Raw genomic sequence first — 20,688 nt, 5'->3', positions numbered from 1 at the left:
CGTATTATCATAATCCATGTTATTGTGTTTGCTCTGGAACGATGTGCTTGGTGCAGGTAATGCAGCGCTTTGTCAAACCCGAGCTGTTTCCACCATCAGCATCAGGCTGTACAGAGACCTGACCAGGGAAAACTCCTTTTCCAGATGTGTCCATTTCCATGTCCATTTCCAGATTCGTCCGTTGGGAAATTGTGCTTTCGCTAACGGAACTGCCAGCTGAAGAAAATAGTTTTTTTGCTGAAGCAGCAATATTGGTGCAAGATTTTGCTTCATGTTTCTCTTGAAAAGATCTAAACTGCAAGTAGGACATTTGAGGACACCTTTGGTTTAGTAATACTGATGTTAGAGTCAGTATCAACAGATAACTGTGCAAAAACATTATCAGGAACTGACGGGTGTTTTAAATTTGGTAGATTTTTATTTATGGAACGTCAGAAGAGCAGAACGTTTAGGAGTAGTTGGACTACTGCGCAAAAATATTAGCATTTTATGCATTTCACTGCATTTATACCAAAACCTGATATCTCACTAATGATAATCCAGTTAAATTTATCCTAATTTAGTCCCAGTTTCTGCATGGTAGGCTATAAATGCTTACATATCAGCACGCTCATAAAAAGTGTTGAATATTAAAAGTGATTTTTATTCAATATCTGCTGCTTTTCATCTAATTAAACCAGTCTAATTACACTGTTAGTAATGAAACCTGCAGCTGTTCAGTGTTTATTAACTATAACGATAAAATATTGTTATATTGCCCAGCTCTACTATCTAGCTAGCTGCCCTGCTCTATTCATGTCTTCATGATGAGTGTGATGAACACTCTGTAAACTTTCTTGAGGTTATAATAGAATGCATAACACACTCTGAGTTGAATAGTATAGTAAAGGTGTAACCTAAAGATATATATATAGCGACTGGACTGTGGGAGACGGTGGAGCTGCCAAATCACTTTGGAATTCCACTTTTCAGTTCAGATCCCAAATGAAAAATGACTGACATGTACTCAATAGTGCCCTAAAATACAAATAGAGATTTCAGTCCATCAGATCCATTTCATTTCAGCTCATGTTGCTGTTCTTCAACCTTTTATTACAGCTAATTCCTAGTTTTCCAAAAGTTTCACTCATAGCTATATTTGAAGATGAACTTTAAACATTCAAGAGAAGATCTATTCAGAGTGGTCCCAAAGGCCCGGGCGTAGAGTTTCTCAGTAATGCTGGTTGGCAAACATTTCAATACTTTCAGTAAGAGCTGGACGTCATGATGATATTTTATTGTTTTGTGATCAATTTTATCGTGATAACAATATGCTTTTCTAAGTATATGGAGGATCCTGTTAGTGCTTATTAAACACTGATCAGCTGCAGGTTTCATTACTAACAGTACAATTAGACTGGTTTAATTAGATGAAGTTCAGCTCAATACAATACTCAATACAGCTCAATATAAATCACTGTATTCAGTACAGGAGAGGATCTGATTAGTAGTTTATATAAAAATCTGTCACTACTGATGTTTTTTGTCTGTGATTTACATGTATTGTGATAAATAACGTGCAAAGTATTTAAATATCGTGATCTGGTAATAATACTACATCGCCCAGCCCTACTTTCAGTACTCTGAAGTATTTAAATACTAGAGGAGTTTAGTATAGTTAGTATAGCTCAGTTTAGCATCTCCAAAACATCAGGCAGGTCTTCTGAGGTATTCCCCCTACGCAGTGGTCAGTACCTACCAAAAATGCTCCAAGAAAGGATGACTCTAACTTTCAGTTTCTTGCAGTACTTGAAGTATTTAAATGAAATGAGAAATGAGAGTTTAGTATAGATTAAACACGCAGTAAAAAACATGGTAATTAAGCTGTAAAAAATATTATTAGTTTCTCATTTGGAGTCTGTAAACATTTGGTTCAGCCCAAACTGAACAATTTCCAATGGTGATTGACCACTGACACTGTACTTTAGTCTAAGACTGGGTTTATCCAATGTGCAGGAAACCAATCCTTGGTGCTGAGACAGTGATGAGTGTGTTTCTCAGTGTTTTTATAATGTTTGGTATGGAGCATATTGTTCTCATTCTGTATTAAAGTCATAGTTCTAATGTTGTGCCAACCCTAGGCAGATGTGGCCTCCCGGCCGGTAGTTTCTCCCCCCTGCTCCTTCAGGGTTTAATATATTAAAGTTATTAAAAACTGTGCTAAACACATTTTGGAAAGCCTGATGTCCTCAGCCTTTTGATGGGCACAGTGGATTAGATGTGATGGCTTGCTGGAAAATATTAGCATCCTAATGGATTATGGGAATCTTATCTTACTGGGTGTGTGTGATCCGAGTCCGTGTACAGGAGTGAAAATCAGTACCCTGGAAATCCTCGCTCTCTTGGAGGAGGCTCGTGTTGTCATAAATTCCAGCTAGCGTGTGGTGTTGTCTCCTGTTGTTGGGTGATGAATGGTGTCTGTTGTGTGGGCTTGGTGAGTAACCCCCTCTGGAAGGCGTGGCACTAATTGCCACCCCCACCACTCATTAATGCTGCCTGCCAGCAAATGTTAACCTTGCATAATGTTGTACTGAGCCTTCCTTTGTTGAAGGAAAATAAAGACATTGTCCTACGAATGGAGAGCAGATAGCTTCATGCTGATGGCCTCAGGCCAAGTGGTCTAAAGAAGATGTTGTATAGACAAAAAGTTGTGAAATTTATCTGTACTTTTGTTCACTTTTTAAAAAAACTGTATCGGGGAGTTCACACTCGACTGCTTGACCTTTGCTGTGTCATGTATAGAGCCTCAGTCCTACAAACCGTCTCACTCTTGACGCTAAATACAAAAACTCCATAGAAATGTTCCTTTTTTTCTTCTCTGCACTGTGTGGACAAAAGTATTGGGACACCTGCTCATTCATTGTTTCTTTTGAAATCAGGGATATTAAAAAAAAGAGTTTATCCTGCTATTGTTGGAGTAACTGTCTTCTGCCCAGGGAAGACTTTCTACCAGATTTTGGAGCATTGCTGTGAGGATTTGATTGCATTCAGTGACAAGAGCAAGGTTAGGATGTTTGGTGATCAACTCGCCAACTCATCCCAAAAGTATTGGAGCACCCTCATTCCCGAGAACACTGGGGTGGGGCCGGGGGGGGTTTACTACCCCATTTGGTATGGTGACAATAGGTTCATGTTTATCTGTTGCAGAGAGGCCTATTCTATTGGCAGTACTTCTCTACAGTGTGTATTTGCACATCTGTGTCACCAAAAGGGGACAACTTAAAGTTGCTGAATGCCTTTATTCACAGGGCTGTCCACAAACATTTGGACATGTCGAACCATGTACAAAATACACCACTGTACCATTTATAACGCTGTAAAAACAGTAGCTTTGCAGAAAAACTCAGTATATTAAGACACCATTGTCGTCACTGTAGCTAACTCTCTTTGGCACCGCCGCTACCATTGTCTTCATCTGGTAGAAAAGGCTGCTCTGTGTTTGGCTGGAACCTAAACTCTCTTGCAGTGTATCATTTCCACTACCTCAGGGTTAGGAGTTTCAGATTGTTTGTCGCAGTGGAGGTTAATGGCTCTTTTGGCCATGCCTGCAGTTGGGCTTTTTGTATTGAGAACCATGCGGGAGCTCCTGATGTTCTCTGGGGATGGTTCCTGTTGTACCAGCAGCACTGATTAGCCCCATGTGTACCAACATGTTTTCCGTGTGTACAAGTATGCATTGTCTTTCTCAAAGCATGTTTTCTCAGTTAGCCTGAAAATCGCAAAGGGTCCACCAAGAGTTTTCCTCAGGTCTTTTCTTATGGGAAAGCTTGACTTTGGACTGAACTATCTGGTGAAAACTCTGTGAAATAGGCCTCCAGACCAAAACGTCTCTGTCAGGTTTGTAAAGCACTCTTTTAAGAGTACCAACATGGGTTATTTAACCTTAATGCACAAAAAAAGGTAATCCCATAATAGTGGGACTGTTTGGAGAGTATTGTAATGCTTTCGGTTAGCCCACGACGTTGGTCTGGTTGATGTTCTAGCTGAGAGTATTTCTAAACTTCAAGTTATAATATTTAGCCTGTAGTCTGAACCTTGCTCTGGTTCACTTCCGTTGTTCCAAGACGAATGCATCAGCATACATGTTAACCATCCTTTTACAGCTGAACATATTTAGTTCAGAGACCCATCTGTTGAGCTTCTTTACGCACATTGGTCAATACTGGTGCTCCTCTGGGATCTGAGTGCGTAATCAATGTTTTCAGGCTATTTTCTGGTGCTGGTGTGAATAGGATAATTGTAGAACTGCTTGATAAAGACAAAGTGCCGCCTTGTGATTATATTGCATATAGATTTGCCTTGTTGTGGAGGTTACATGAATACCCTGTTTCAAAGTAACACTTATTTGGAGCTATGGGTATGGTCAGAGTGCACAGTTTTGTTAGTAGATTTGCGTATTTTTACATTTTGCGACATTGGGGCAGTGGTGGCTCAGCGGTTAGAGCTCCGGGCTGTCGATAACAGGGTTGTGGGTTCGATTCCCCCTTGAGCAAGGCCCTTTACCCTCTCTGCTCCCCGGGCGCTGGAGTTGGCTGCCCACTGCTCTGGGTGTGTGTGTGTACTCACTGCCCCTAACACGTGTGTGTGTGAGTGTGTGTTCACTACCAGATGGGTTAAATGCGGAGGACACATTTCGCTGTACACTGTACAGTGACAAATACGTGCACCTTTACCAACACTGGCAGTAGTGTGAGCAGTATATTAGATCTGTTACTGTCGATTGTCAGGAATCGAGTAATCTGAGGATTATCTGATGGTTAATTTAGAGGTCAGATAATACAATTTGTGGGAAACGTAACCAAACAAACTTTAAAAGTTTATCCATTATGAAACACGTTATTACAAATCCTAGTTGGCATGGTATTGCATCGTAGAACTAGCATTTAAGATGTGTTTTGTAATGTTATGTAATATTCTACCCCCCTCCCCTTATTGATCTGACCAAATTCGCAGTTCTCTTCATAGTCTTTTTGTTTTGTCATCCATCGTTGTTCTTTCACACACCCAGCAGTCATTACGCAACTACAGCGTACAACCATTGGGAATCCCCAAAAGTAATAAAGAAGTCCCAGCAAAGCCACTGATGTAGAGGTTCAAAAGTACAAACATAATATTTGGCTTCCTAGTAATAGTAATATTCCCTGTGCATTAGCCAGCAAGCCAAAAACCGAAAGTATTTCAATCAGCCTCGCCCACAGTAGGTTTTTAAAGGTTCCTCCAATCTTCAAGATACATCACAAAAGTTTCTTCATAGTTTTTAAATTCCAAATTTCTAGACACTGCTATGGCATTTCTGTAACCTCTGTAAGCTTCTGAAGGTAATCATTGTACACAGTAGTGGAGGTTTGGTAAGAAACTTAACAACTGTGATTTCTTTATAGTGGTGGTGAATGGAACAAGGGGTGGCCATGACTACATGACTACAACACAAACACAGCCATTTTATTTACTATCCAAACCCACCAGTGAAGCCTCTTCCCCACTACATGTCTTCTGAGTTTTATATGTAATGCTGGTGATGGTAAAATGGTGGTAAATCTGAAACAAAACAAATACATAAATTTGAGGACTTTGTTTTAGAACATCCTAAATGTTCTCTTCCAAATTGAAAGTATTTTTAAAATCCATTTTAAGCCAAAAATTGTTCAGAAAACTGTCATCAGGCATTTTATTATGACTAACTTTGCATTTACTGTACTAATTAAAACATCTGTTTTTTTTTATTGACCACCACTGTGAACAATTCAGACTTAGTGAGTTTCTGTAGAATGGAGCGTTTCACACCAAATGCACTCTGAATGACCGTTTGCATCCTGACCATTATATGTTGGTAAAATCTTGAAATGTGTGGAATTTCTTGTTTAATTGATTAATATCAATTTTTAATATTAATTGAAGATCCGTGGGGCCATAACTGCATATGAGTAGCCGTGTCCACCAAACAAGAGTCAGGGGAATTAAAAATGTTCTATTATTGTTTTGCAAACTTCCAGAAAATCATTCAGTCAATTCAGCATGGAGATCATTTTCAATCGATGATTGCTAATGGAGTTTTACTGTGGCTGTCATGCAAAAATCTTATATCTTACGAGCAGTTTTCCATTTTTTGAGAGAATACTTCTACCAAGCCAGACTTTCTACACTTTGAAACAGAGCTTTCCACCAAAAGTTTAACCTAGGGGTGGGTAATATGGTCGTATTTTGTTGTAATTGTGATGAATTGCTTTACTGTGTGCTTTTCTGAGCCCTTTGTGAATATTGGCAGTAGTTAAAGGACAGCGAGAGCGAGAGAGAGAGAGAGATCAGCCTGGTTTTATTTGGTGTATAGCAGCACAGTATGAGCAACCATTAAAAATATTATATAACGTTGCTGTTCCAAAACAGAAAAATCACATTTTATGACACAATGTGAATCGGGCAGTTGTTCGTTACTCCATGTCAGAACTTCATGATGAATGAAGCAGTAGAAATTCTCAAATGCTTTGTAGTCTTTTTTTACATCGACTTGCGACTTGAAAGTTTAAAAGGTTTTGGCCGTTTTGGAGATTTTTCAAAAGGTTTCCATTAATATTACAATACTCTGCAATCCTACTGTTACAGTTACGGTTTCCAGTCCTTCTTCAAGCCTGTACTCCTATTCAGTGCTGTGGTGGTTGCGTGTTTTGTGTTTGAAGGAGGGCCCCTCCTACAGAGTGTGTGAGAATGGAGAATGAACTACTGCCCTGTTCGTCTTAAGGAGCTCAATTCAGCTATTGTGCTACACGATTATTGTCCCAAACAGTGTTCCCAATGGGATAAAGGCCTGGAACTTTGTATGTGTGTGTGTGTCGAAGACGGCGAGAGAATGTGTAGTCAGATAATGTGAGTTTGTATGTGTGCGCACAGCAAGAGAAAGTACGTTAGTGTGTGTGTGTGTGTGTGTGTGTGTGTGTGTGTGTGTGTGTGTGTGTGTGTGTGTGTGTGTTTCTCTAGTCATATCCGCCAGGTTCAGATGGCAGATGGAAGCCACATGTCGGTTTCCCCTCTTTCTCCGTTTCTTAGGGAGGGGCGCTATGTTCATGCCATTTCCCAGCATGCTCCACACACACTCTCAAACCCCACTCTGACTCATTCTCTCTAAAACACACGTGAAGTGAAAGCCTTGAGTCATTCTCTAGCAGCACGATCGATTATTAAAGCACCCAGATGAGGGTCTTTGTGCTGGCGTGTTGACGAACAGAACTGAGCTGGTGTTTGGACTGGAAATTTCACACCGCTGTGGGAGGGCCGGGTGATGTACAGTGCTGGACAGTGATGTTATTAGTCTGGTACATCACACCACCTTAACCTTTCTGGTTGTTTAGCCAGTTGGTAACAATTAGAGCCGTCAAACAACACTTGACATTTTAGTGTTGATTAGTTTTAGTTACTTTGGTAAAGCTCCTGGGCTCCCCCTACAGTTGGAGAGTGTAATTCACTTTTACTCCACCGCAGTAAATACAAAGCAACCCACGTATAATACTAGAGCAACACTCATTCCCATTACTAGCAGAGTCTGGAGGTGATGAGCTGCTCTTCAGTATCAACACCACCATATTCTCCAGAAGTTTTACCATTTCACCGGCTTTGACTAGAGCTTTCTTGATGGGCCGGGTTTATGTAGATTTTGGAACTGGCCCGTTTTCCAGCTCTGATTTGGTTTGGCCGGATTCTCTTTTGAACGAGGAACAATACTGTTTGTAGCTCACAGTTTGTTACTTCCATGTGCTGATCTCTGATTATTCAACTGGTCCAAGATAAATACAGTTTTCCATTGTAGAGCACCTTTTAATCCCCCTTTATCCCTTTCATTGCAACAGTGTGTATTAATACCGGTAAGCCATAATATTGAGTCGGTCCCCCTTGTGCCGCCACAACAGATCTGACCATTTTATTCATTGACCCCACAAGACCTCTGAAGGTATCCCCAAGATGTCAGCAGCAGATTCCCTAAGTCCTGGCAGTGGAGGTGAGGCCTTTATGGGTCGCATCAGTGAGCTCCAGGTGCCCCTGACCCTGTAGATAATTCACACGTTGTCCTTTCTGAAGCACTTTTGGTAGGTATTGACCACTGCATGCCAGGAACACTCCACAAGACCTGTCTGATGTTTTGGAGATGTTCTGACCCATCTAACCATCACGATTTGGTTCTATTGTCAAAGTGGCTCTGATGCTTAGGCTTTACCATTTTACCTGCTTCGCTCAGACTTACATTGGAAGAAAACTGGTGAGCAACATTGCAGGCATTCTTCTCATCACGGATGGTGTGAATTTGCACTTATATTTCTGTAAGCAGTGACGCACAATGTAGATCAGGGGAGCCTGTCACGATATAACCAAGCCAGAAAGCATTTGCATAGGCTGTTGACAGCATCTTTGAGGTTGAAGGCATTGCCGAAGGCTAAAGCTGTTGCTGTTTAGTCGTTAAATAAAGCAGCGTGAACTCATGAACGGGCAACATGTCAACCTGCTCGTTCCATAACTGTCATCCCCAGACTGCTCGAAACTCAAGATTTCTGTCTGTGTCCCAAAATAAAAAACATAGTGTAGAGTGTTTGGAGTACTGATACAATCCTGCAGTTCAATCCTGATCCTAATCCTGTTCTCTTTTAATAGCCGAGCCTGACGGCAATACTGTCAATTACATGGTATCAGCTGATACTGGCTACTGCGGTTTATTGGCATCATCAATAAAAAAAATTATAAAAAAAAACACACCAAGGAAATGTATTTTATCAAATAAGTAATGTTCTTGTACACTAACTTTCCACTTTATTAGAAACCTCTCTATTGAAGCTCCACTTTGCCACCTAGCAGTTTGTGTTCAATTAAAGACTGTAGTTCATCTGTTGATCGTAGTTTGTTTTCTTCATCCTCCAGAACTTCTTCAGTTGTGAGTTTCTGACCACAGAGAGATCAGTCAAAGAAACAGTCAACTTTTATTCAGTCTCAGGATTTAACTTAATCAGCATTATTAGGGATGCACCGATACCGCTTTTTCCTTTCCGATACGATACCAGATTTTCAAGTATCTGCCAATATCGAGTGCCAATACAGAGTGCCGATACCAACTCTGGCTTAAATACTCGATAGACGGCTATAAACCCTGATAATCCTTAAAAATAACAGCATCTGCTGGTTGAGTAACTGCACATTTGAAAAGTTTCAGAGCTATGGCACAATGACAAATCACTTCAGTGTGTGGCTCTGAAACAAGCTGCCTAAACTCAACTTTTAGTTTTAAAACCAAAAACACCACATGGAAAGAACAAATGCTGTAAATGTAAAAGTTCCATTAAATATCTGTTTAATGGTAATAACTATTTATGACTGGCTGTTTACTTGTTGTTTAATCGTTTGGTTTCATATAGTATGCAAAAAGTATGCGTCAGTAAGCTTCATGGTGTCGGTGCTCTCTATTGCCAGTATCGGCAGTGCAACACTAAGCATTATCATTATTGTTATTGTCAAAATGATGACAGAGTACATTATGAAAGTCTCTAAACCAAATTAAGAGCTGAGAATTAACTAGGACTGAAACTGATGTTTTTTAATCCATTTATCATACAATTCTTCAATTAGTCAAGTTTAGTGATCATTTTAAAAATATTTAATATGTTTGTGTCCCCAAATAAAACATTTTAACCATAATGATGGAAATAAATAATACATATTTCTCCTAATATGTTCTTTAATCATCTCTTGAAAGAAAAACAAAAGTAATTTTGTGTTAACGGGTAACCTGTGTTTTATGTCATGGCAATCTTTTACCTAAAATTGAGTATTTATATTATGGAATATCCTTATTTGTATTGTATTGTTGTTCTTGTATCTGGCAGTTTCACACATCTCTGAAGGTGGTTAGTCTCTCTAAGTTTGGTTAATCTTCAGATTGAGAAAAAAAACAACTTTACGGCAATATTTTTACATAACTAGACTTACAACTTCACATGGCTTAGTGTAGTAGAAGTAAAATAATTAAAGGATTTACAGGCTGTGGCAACAGGCTGAAACGTTAGTTTAGGCTGTTCTCCCACTCATATACTGTATTTTAGTTAGGTCATAACTAAAATAGTCTGTAACGGATGGAGGCTGACCCGGTTACACCAGCAAGCAGAGCTTTAGAGTAGTATTCTGCAGCAAATTCTAGCAACACCACTGTACCAGCACCACACACACACTACCATGAAGTCGGCAACGGTTGATAATGGACCTCCACCCTAGTACTATCTGGTCAGAAACTGGCCAGCGATGAATGCAGTAAAGGAGGGTTGAAAAATTGTGCAGCAACAGATGGGTCTGTAATTGTAGGGGACCTTTTGAGGTAAGCTGACCTTCTGAGTTTGAATGAGTTTCCTGGTGTGGTCGGGTTTTTGAAAGCTGCTTACTCCATCTGTTAAGAGATTGGTGGGGAATAACAATGCTTGGAAACCTGTGGTAAGTCAAAAACCCCTGTTATGTAAGTCACAGCTGGTGGCGAAAACTGTTATCTAATATGTCATCCCATAGCCATTGGTTCATTTCAGCGAGGAGTCAAGGTAAATTTCAGTGGCAGTTTGTCTCACGGAGTCTAATCTTGATGATAACATTGGTCAGATTAGCAGCATCAGATCATGCACAGTTAGCTCTGTTAGCATCTCTTATTCCAATAAGTCTATCTCTCACAACAAGCTACACAACACCACACCCCCATACTTTCACTGGTTCCTTCACAACCCAAACAAATGCTTTACTGCCAGGAGTGAGGAAAGGAGGGGACGTGAGCGTGCGAGACAGAAAGAAAAGAGTGTGTGATGGAGAAGGAAACAGCGAAGTGAGGGTTTAGTGTGTGTGTGTGTGTGTGTGTGTGTGTGTGTGTGTGTGTGTGTGTGTGTGTGTATAGTCTTCAGTTACTGTGTAGCTCAAAATACACAGTCGCTTACAGCCGAAATTTCACACTAATGCAGTAACCTAGACGTCCATATGTGAAATCCACCGAACGCTGTAGGAATCGGCTGTAACATTAGAACCATCTGCCTAATGTTGTGTAGGTCCCCCTCGTTTTGTCAAAACAGCTCTGACCCGTTGAAGCATGGACATACAACAGACAGATAAAGTAAACAGACAGGACAGGACAGTGCAGTGCAGCCCCGACACAGCACTCAGTACTGAGTGTGTGTGTGGTGGGGGTAAGGTGCTATGACACACAGCTATACACGGTCAGCTCATAAAATAAATCAAGAACAGTTCTTATGTAATACAGTATTTAGCAGCTGTATGCGGATAGGTGTGCAAGTAGGCACATGGTGAGAGTATCAATAAAGATTTGAGTGCATTGTGTGTGCGACTGTGCTTGAGGTAAGAGGGGTCTCAGGTCAGTCCTTGTGTGTTGAGAAGTCTGACAGCGTAGTGGTAGAAGCTGTTGCAAAGTCTGGCAGTGATGGCCCGGATGCTTCGGTACCTTCTGCCAGACGGCAGCAGCGAGAGGACTCTGTGTGAGGGGTGGATGGGGTCGTCCACAATGCTGGTGGCTTTACAGACACAGCTCATGGTGTTAATGCCCATGATCGGCCACGGGGGGGTGTTTACAGTGCTATAACATGTGGCTCAAATGCATCTCAGACCACCTCCTGAAGTGGTGTGAGTGGTCAGATTTGAATCTGGTTTGAATGAGTCGTGGGTGTGTTTACACTTGTATTTTAATGTGGCTTGGCCTTATCCAGAGATAATCCTGATGCTCATGACACATGACGTGACCAGGTCTGAACAGGGTCTAGTAGACTTGAGTATGTTGTTTTTGACCGTACCAGTCTTGTTACATTGCCAAAACCTACTAAACACACTTTTGTCCATTTTCTAGATGACTTGTGTATCGTGAGCTACTAGGTAAGCCTGGATTTCGTCTGCTATGTTGCAAACTGTGTGTGCACAGTAGATTTCAGGACTAGCAATTTCTTTAAAGAGGGTAAATTAGAACTACAGAGAGTGGGGGTTAAAAAAAACAAGCGATAGAGAGACCCGGGAAAAAAAGGAGAATGAGGTGGTGGTGGTGGTGGTGGTGGTGGTGGTGTTGGAGCGTGTGCTGGCTGTTCAGGGCAGGTAGCAGGGTGTGTGTGAGCAGTGTGTTCTGCTGTAATCCGCTAAGATTAGTCATAGCTGGAGGGGAATGGGATTATGGGATTAAAGCTGCTGATACCTGACCTCTGACCTTCACCTCACTGTGAGTGTTCACATTCTGCTCACGCTGCTCCGCCACACACACACGCTCTACGGCTGTGTGTTGGCAAGAACCTGGCGATACGATGCGTATCACGATACAGGAGTTACAATTCACTGTATTGTGATATACTGTGATACTGTATGCAACATAATATATAGTGCGATGTATTACATCAGATCATAAGATAAAAACACACCATAATCTGCACAAAATCTGGGTAAAAGAAAAGGTCAGGGTTTAAACACATCACAGAATCAACCACTGTCTGACACCAATATTTACATGTGAACTGGTCAATAAAATTAATGGTGTTTTTTGAGAATCAATACATATAATTAATATGTATTATATATAATTAATATATTAATATTTTTTATACCTCTAACACATACATATACTACAGGCCCAATGTTTAGAATAAACACTCACAAAAAACTAACAAAAACTTAAAAAATAAAAATGTAAATAAAAATTAAAGAAAAATAAAAAAAAAACTAACTTTTTACCAATAAATTTTATTTAAGGTTTTAACAGAGAAAATGTAAACTCTGTAAACAATGTGAAATTAACTGGTTCTTTATTAGTTCTTATGTTCATTAAGTCTTAAACACAATTGAAGCTTACTGTAGTACACCACACCACACTATGCCAGTAAGAGTCCGTAGGCAAGACTTGCAACTCTACATTCTCTTACCTGTGTAACACGATTCCCATATAAGTCATTCTGGATAAAAACATCAGATAAATGCTGCAAATCTAAATATATTCCAGTTTAGCAAAGTATCTTTTTGTTACCCTTAATGACCCTTGACAGGCTTACAGCTCATCCTTTTATGAGGTATTTGAATTATTTATAAAACTTCTCAGTATAAGTAACTGTTATCAGCAGTCAGTGAGAGCGTCTTCTGGATAATACATTACACACTAAAGACTGTAACACATCACCATGAATAATTGACTTGAAAATGCTAAGTATTGCTGCACACCACATTCACAATTGAACAGTGTTGTAAAATCTTCATTTTATTCAATTAAAATGTGTATAGGCAAGAGCCTTGTATCTCTGGAATAGCAACTTTACTGAAAAGTTTCTTAGCTTTCAATGGAAGGCAATAGAAAAATATTTTATTTAAGTCATTTTGGAGCTTTTCTATTGGTCCATTTATCATGAAAGCTTGAAAGTGTATCTTTCAGTGGAAGTCAATGTAAAAAGATTACATTTCAATGTATTGTAGAGCATTTATATTTTTCCATTCATCATGCTATTTTGACAGATTCACATCATATGAACATGTGTGGAAAGTGGCAATAATCAATATGCAAGGTTTTTGCATGACAGCGTAAAGTTAATTAGTCAAAGAACCTTCAAATTACAAATATAAATTGATATAAAGAAATTAAAAATGGTGTTTAGCAATAGCTCAAATAAAACACCCCCCATCACAGAAATGGTCTATAATGTGTTTCCTCATTAATATCTGGGTATTCCATGGCTTACATTACCAGATCTAAATTCATGCTTCGTTCATGCTGAAGTAACAGGTTTAATCAATCACCCCCACAAATAGACATTTTCAAAAACCCTGAACTATAAATTTATAAATAAAGACAAATTGTTAATGTGCAATATCTCCTTTTATTTGAGCGACATCTTTGCACATGGAAAATGATTTTGTTTGAATGTCTGGTCAATGAAATGGCTTTAGAGTTTGGCTCTAGTAGATACACCATCTGATCATAGACACACCTTGTGCCTGACTTATTGCCTTGGCATGTATTTATAACTTTCTTTAGCATATTTGTATAATGCCCTGTAAAAGGCAGGAGCTGATTTGCCTGGGCATTTTTTGACATTTCAATTTAAGGAGTGCCTTGTTTCTTCTCATATTTCTCAAAATATTCTCTTTGCCTGTGTTGTGAAAGCAAAGACTGGAAGCTACTTTCTAATTTGGAAAAGAGAAAGGACTGCTGTGTCCTAGTAGTTAAGTAAAACACCACAGGCTAGTCAGCTGTACCAGTATTTACTACAGCCAGGAGCCACAGATCAGACAAAATCCAGACAGCAGACAGGATGCAGCCGAGAACAGACGTTTCACCACCCGATTCAGGACGTTTTTGGAACGCCACACATGATTTTGTTAAAAGGTTCTGTTTACTGGGACACCGCCGATCTGCTGTCTGGGTTGTGGCCATGCCTACCCCAGAGTGTGTAAAGGCCTCCTACACGTAGAGTCTTCTGGAACAAATGCCTTCTCTCAAATACTCAAATTGCGCCATTGTACACACTATACACACTATGCACACTGCCCACTGCATGGGTCATAAGATTAAAGTGTGAAATATCTCATGGTTTAATATGTGGCCTTTGTAAGATGTTGTTGGGATATATTGAGGGACAAGGAGGGGTGTAACATGGGGTATGCGATGCTGGAGAAAATGAATGAGGCAGACAAACCAAATACTCCTTTACATTTACATTTATGGCATTTAGCTGACTCTCTTATCCAGAGCGATTTACAAGGTTACTTGTATTACAGAGGTGGGCTAATGCAGTGTTAGGAATCTTGCCCAAGGACTCGTATTGGTGTAGTGCAACCTTGTAATCTTGTAGCCCACCAAGACTGGGAATCGAACTCCAGCATTACAATGATGGGTTAAAAGTAAGCTTACAGTTCACATGTACTAGTTGTGTTTTGATAGTGGAATTTCAAAACCAGCCAACTAAGTGGACCATGGATGGTGCCAAAGGCAAAGCATTACCTAACAAAAGGTACAATTGTGGCACCCACCCCTTACCTAATGTGTCTATGCAAAGTTTTGATGTGTAGGCGCCTGTGGTAAGGATTGTCGAGACAGAGAGCTAGAGCTAAACATAGCAGGCTAAAACATCAAGCTAAACAAACAGTTGTTAGCAGCACAAACCTCAAACACAGCGGCAGTACAATGAAGCGTGGGCGATATGGTGAAAATACTATCACTATTTAGAAACATTTTCACGTGATCACAGACAAAATGCATCAGTAGATCCTTTTGAAACTGCTGTTCAGATACTGTCCAATGCAGGGTATAGTGGTTTCTTAGTGTTCTTTAAGCACTGGCGATATCCTCAATATGCTTAGAAAAGCTTGCTGTGTATCACAGTACCAACATTTATCAAGATACGATCAAATGTCGTCGTATTGATCGGCCCTATGAGCAGACAGATCATTACATTTACATTTATGCCATTTAGCAGATGCTCTTATCCAGAGCGACTTACAAGGTTACTCGTATTACAGAGGAGGGCCAGTGTAGTGAGTCTTGCCCAAGGACTCTTATTGGTGTAGCGCAGCATAGTCAACCAGACCAGGAATCGAACCCCAGTCTCCCACATGGTGTGGCAGCTCAGTGGCAGGTAGTGGTGATTTCTGTTGCACCACACCAACCAGGGTGGATCATCCATCTGTAACTTGTAGGAACTGTTCTGCATGTTCAAGAAATGTCTTTGAGGATCTTGAGTGTTATTTAAGTGTTATTTTTGTGTTGTTGCTTTTTCGTCAGTCTAGTGAGAAACATACAGGAGATTTGTCTTCGGTTACACAGGCGTGTGCGTTAAAATAACCAACAGTAGAAAATTCTAGCTTTAATCCACACTTTTAGTCTGCATCAGACCAGCTGCCACCCACCAGTCTGACTAGCAGGCCCCCCACCCACCACCACCCATACCAGACCAGCGGCACACCCTCCTACCACTGCTACCTGTCTAATAACCATGTTAAAACCTAAATGGACTCGTAACTATCTGCCACTATTAATATCGCCATTAACTATCTACACCATGATTAATATATTATGCTTATGATCAAAACAGTTCAACAGTATAGATGGTTTGGTAATTTTTATCAATAATGTTTAAATAGTTCAGACCAGAGGAGGATGGGTCGGGTCGGGTCGGGTCCCCCTTGTGAGTCTTGGTTCCTCCCAAGGTTTCTTCCTCCAGCTCTGAGGGAGTTTTTCCTTGCCACTCTCACTGCTGGCTTGCTCAATGGGGGGTCATTGATCCTTCATGACTTACAATGACCTGCGTCATTTCTTTTTTTGTCTCTGTCTTTTACTAATGACTAATTATGTAAAGCTGCTTTGTGACGACAACAGTTGTAAAAAGTGCTATACAAATAAATTTGACTTGACTTGACTGGTTGCACTAGCCCCTGAAACGTGAGCCCCTAAAATGTGAGCCCTTCCAACCTTCAACATTACTTTTTCAGGTCCATTCAGGGGTTTCCCTGCAGGTTTTGACTTTTAGCATTGGGGCTTTTATCTGACACCAGAAACAGAAACGCCTTCATTCAGGCCGGTTCATACTTGTTTATCTTTCTCCTGTAGTTGTGCTGGTATTTTGCTGGTTTTCCAGTGTAAAGAGGTTTTGTAACTTTAATGAAAGGGATAATCTAAATAAAAATTGTTGTTGTTGATGTTGTTTGCTCAGGAATTCCTTATCTGTGCATCATTACGCCTGTAGGGCCACAACGAATTGGGTAAGTGCTCTAACCTGATGGTGTGTTTTTCCTGTGTGTTTCAGTTGCTGGGAGCGGCATTCCTGGGTATTGGACTCTGGGCATGGGCTGAAAAGGCAAGTAGGCAACACTCTGCAAAGAGGCAGAGTGACGGACTGATTCATGACATGCTTCACATTCCTCATCGTTTTATTTAGATGGTTACCTAAACAACACAGTGTGCAGCAGGTACCTCCTTCACCCTGCTGACTGCATTTCCGAAAATCTAGTTAGGCACTTGAACACAAATGTAGCCTGAAGACTTTTTTTTTTCCACTGGGTTCATCTGGAAGACTTAGTTACGGACATCTGTATTGGGGCTCATTTAGAGCTAAAGTTATTAAATACATGTACACAGCCTTCTAGTGCATTATTAAGGATCAAAAGGCAAAAATGAATATAGGAACACAAATAATAGCCGCGTTTACATCCTTTGCCTATGTTTCTCTAAATTTCTACAGGGTACACTCTTTAAAATTACAGTGCCTCAAATGGCTCTTTAAGCGATGCCATAGAAGAGACATAGAAGAACATGTTTACAATGTAGATTTATGAGAGTAAAAAAACTTCACATTAAGTAAAGATTATTTAGACCTTTAAATGGTTCTTTACATCCAATTTTGAAGCATCTTTATTTTAGTGAGTGTAGATATATGTTTACAAGTTAACACCATACATATCATATACTATTCATTTATTATTCATAGTACAGGGTAAATGATTCCTGATAAAGTGGCCAGTGAGTGAAAGTATGATTCTTGGCATTTCTAATAAAGTGGCCAGCAGAAGGGCTAAATGTATTTTTAAAGGAAGGATAAATATTACCTCTATAGGTTCTAATATCTAAACCAGACCCAACAATGAATAAAGGTTCATTATGCTTATTTCAAGAAATTGTTTTAATATTATAATTGGGTTTTTGGAAGCTGCTGGAGCTATAATCTGGCATTGCCAGAAATTTGAAGCTCCTTTGGTGTAGTTTGATGCCAGATTCGAGATGCAGTCGGGCATAAGCTGCCAAGAGCATGCTGTTTCAATGTGATGTGATGTAAAATGCATCATACATGAGTCCTATTTTGTTACCCAAATTACAGTAGAACCCATCTGAGATGAAGAGCAGATTAAAATAGCAGACCCATGCTATATTTAATGATTGTAGTGTTTAGTAATGTGTTTAGTAATAAAAAATAAAACAATGGAAAATAAAGCAGTGCACACAAGGCCAAGCAATTTTATCAAGGTTGTGTTCTTAGCCATGACACAAAGTGGAGTAAAACCATCTTACCCATTAGAGCACTGTAACACTCTCAAGCAGCCTTTTGCTTTTGTGAAACTGCAAGAAAGCTGAGCTTTTATTAAATAGTTTCTCAGTGATAAGTACAATAAGCAACTCTTCCACCAAGTGATGTAACCACCGACTTTGGAAGCTGGTAAGTTATATGCCAGACCGCTAAGGGAAGCATTGAATGTTAAAGGAGGTGTGTGTTATCCTACTTGTTGGCTATTTTATAGCTGACAAAATTTACCAACATCACATTTAGTAAATATGGCTAAATATGGGCTAGTGTAGAAAATATGGGCTAGTGTAGAAAACACCACAGGTAGTGCCTGCAAATATGGGCTAGTGTAGAAAACGCCACAGGTAGTGCCTGCAAATATGGGCTAGTGTGGAAAATGCCACAGGTAGTGCCTGCAAATATGGGCTAGTGTGGAAAACGCCACAGGTAGTGCCTGCAAATATGGGCTAGTGTGGAAAACGCCACAGGTAGTGCCTGCAAATATGGGCTAGTGTGGAAAACGCCACAGGTAGTGCCTGCAAATATGGGCTAGTGTGGAAAACGCCACAGGTAGTGCCTGCAAATATGGGCTAGTGTGGAAAACGCCACAGGTAGTGCCTGCAAATATGGGCTAGTGTGGAAAACGCCACAGGTAGTGCCTGCAAATATGGGCTAGTGTAAAAAAAAAACACCACAGGTAGTGCCTGCAAATATGGGCTAGTGTAAAAAAAAAACACCACAGGTAGTGCCTGCAAATATGGGCTAGTGTAAAAAAAACACCACAGGTAGTGCCTGCAAAATTGGGCTAGTGCAGAAAACCCTGCGTAGGCCATACAGATTTGGCGTAGTATAAAAACCACAAAGAGTATCTGCAGATTTGGAGTAGTTTAGAAAACACCACAGTTTTGCACAGCGGTGATGCTGAGGAAGACCTTCCCTTTCCTACTGAGTTCATGTTTAAACATTTTAAAGACTTTTCTTCTTCATAATAAAATGAGTACACATTTTGAGCACTCAAACCTCCTTGGAATACCACATAAATCGGATGTCGTCTTTGCGAATCCCTCATTGTGACTTTTATGACTTTGATACCAGGAAATCTGGAGCCATATGGGTTTCATTACTCATTTATTGCGGTAGCAGTTTTCGCTCTCAGTTACAGCACGCCTCTATGTTCTGAACGTAGCGTTCGCCTCAGAGAGATGGATAGCTGAACCGCAGAGGTTTCTTTATGTTGGCGGGAATTTCTCCCTGAAAGGTCAGCCGTGCTGAAGCTTACTCATGCGTGAATGTTGGACATAATTGGCTCACATTTAAACGACTTTATGAATCTAGAGCAGTTAATTGACTTATTAATAAGCTGGGAGTGGGTCCAGCTCCTCTCATATCGGGCGTGTAGTCAGCATGTCAATGCCTGGTATTGATGGTAACTCCGCTAGGACACCCTGATAGCATCGTGTGAATAATGAATTGGTTGGAATTTTCAGTTTGCAAATTGTTAATCGTTACCAGTTCATTATTTATTAATAAATTGCTTGTAATTTTCCGATTCACTAATTGTTAATCATTGCTTCATTAATGGTTAATGAGATGGTGGGTGAAATAACATGCTTTGAACCATTATCAGGTTAATGATGACCATTGTAGTGTTTTCCTTTTTTTCTGCGAGAAGGGAATTTTAAGCAGCCCGTCAGCAGTGACTGTTTGGTGTCTGAAGGGTGCTTCTCTAGTTTTTCACTGAAGCTATGAGGCTAATGTATCTAACAAGCAATAGAAGCTTATGTATACTCATTAACACCGTGCAGAGTGTTTGCCTGAATTACACACTTGCTTCAGACTGTATGACGCACACTCCAGACATGGACTGACAACCTTTAAGCTTCACCAAATTTAAGCTTAATCCAGCTTTACTGCTGTTTTAGGCTATATGACATCATTTAGTCAGTGTTTATGGATAACAGTGTGTCATACAGTGTCAGAAACCACATAAGCACGTCTATTAGTGATTACTGAACAACTCCAAAGAAGCAAGTATGTGGTTCAGGCATGCATTATGCACTATTGCACCAATTGGTGGGGTGTGTTGAACTTAAACCTTTACAGAAACATGTGAAATAGTGAGGTTAAGTGAGTAGATGATGAAATGATTTCCAAAAGGCATAAAGTTAAAGATGACACATCCTACATTTAACATTTTGAGAAAGATTACTGTATTGTGTTTGTTTTGCACAATTTAAGAGAATGGGGGTAAAATCTTTGTCAGTTTTAAAGCTTTAAAGCTGACTTTCTAAACCTTCTCCAAACAATCTGCAGCCCCAGGCTCCTCTAAGCAGGTGCCTGACACTTGGGAAATCAAAATAATTGATACCCACAAAATTCTATTCAAATTTATTTATACGGCGCTTTGCACAACTATTGTCGCGAAGTAGCTTTGCAGAGATCCCGGCCCGGGCCTCTTTTGAGCAAGCCAGCAGCAACAGTGGTGAGGAAAAACTCCCTCAGATTGAGAGAATCCAAGACTCAATCCAAGACCTCCTCTGGTCGACACCAGATAATAACAATAATAAACAAAGCAGGAAAAATAAACAACAATAAAACTAAAGTGAATTATGAGAAAAAT

At 40.1% G+C, this 20,688-nt stretch overlaps 1 protein-coding gene across 1 annotated transcript in view; it reads left to right on the top strand.

The window, feature by feature from the left end:
• tspan17 (tetraspanin 17) overlaps positions 1 to 20,688 on the top strand; it is a 51,037-nt gene that overhangs the window by 3,274 nt on the left and 27,075 nt on the right. The window contains exon 2 of the mRNA XM_072674304.1: positions 16,818 to 16,868. Coding sequence (XP_072530405.1) covers positions 16,818 to 16,868 — 51 coding nt within the window. The remainder of the gene's footprint in view (positions 1 to 16,817; positions 16,869 to 20,688) is intronic.

This window comes from Salminus brasiliensis, chromosome 2 (assembly GCF_030463535.1).
Source record: "Salminus brasiliensis chromosome 2, fSalBra1.hap2, whole genome shotgun sequence".
Taxonomy (NCBI): Eukaryota; Metazoa; Chordata; class Actinopteri; order Characiformes; family Bryconidae; genus Salminus; species Salminus brasiliensis.
This window is presented reverse-complemented; position numbering and strand designations above follow the sequence as displayed.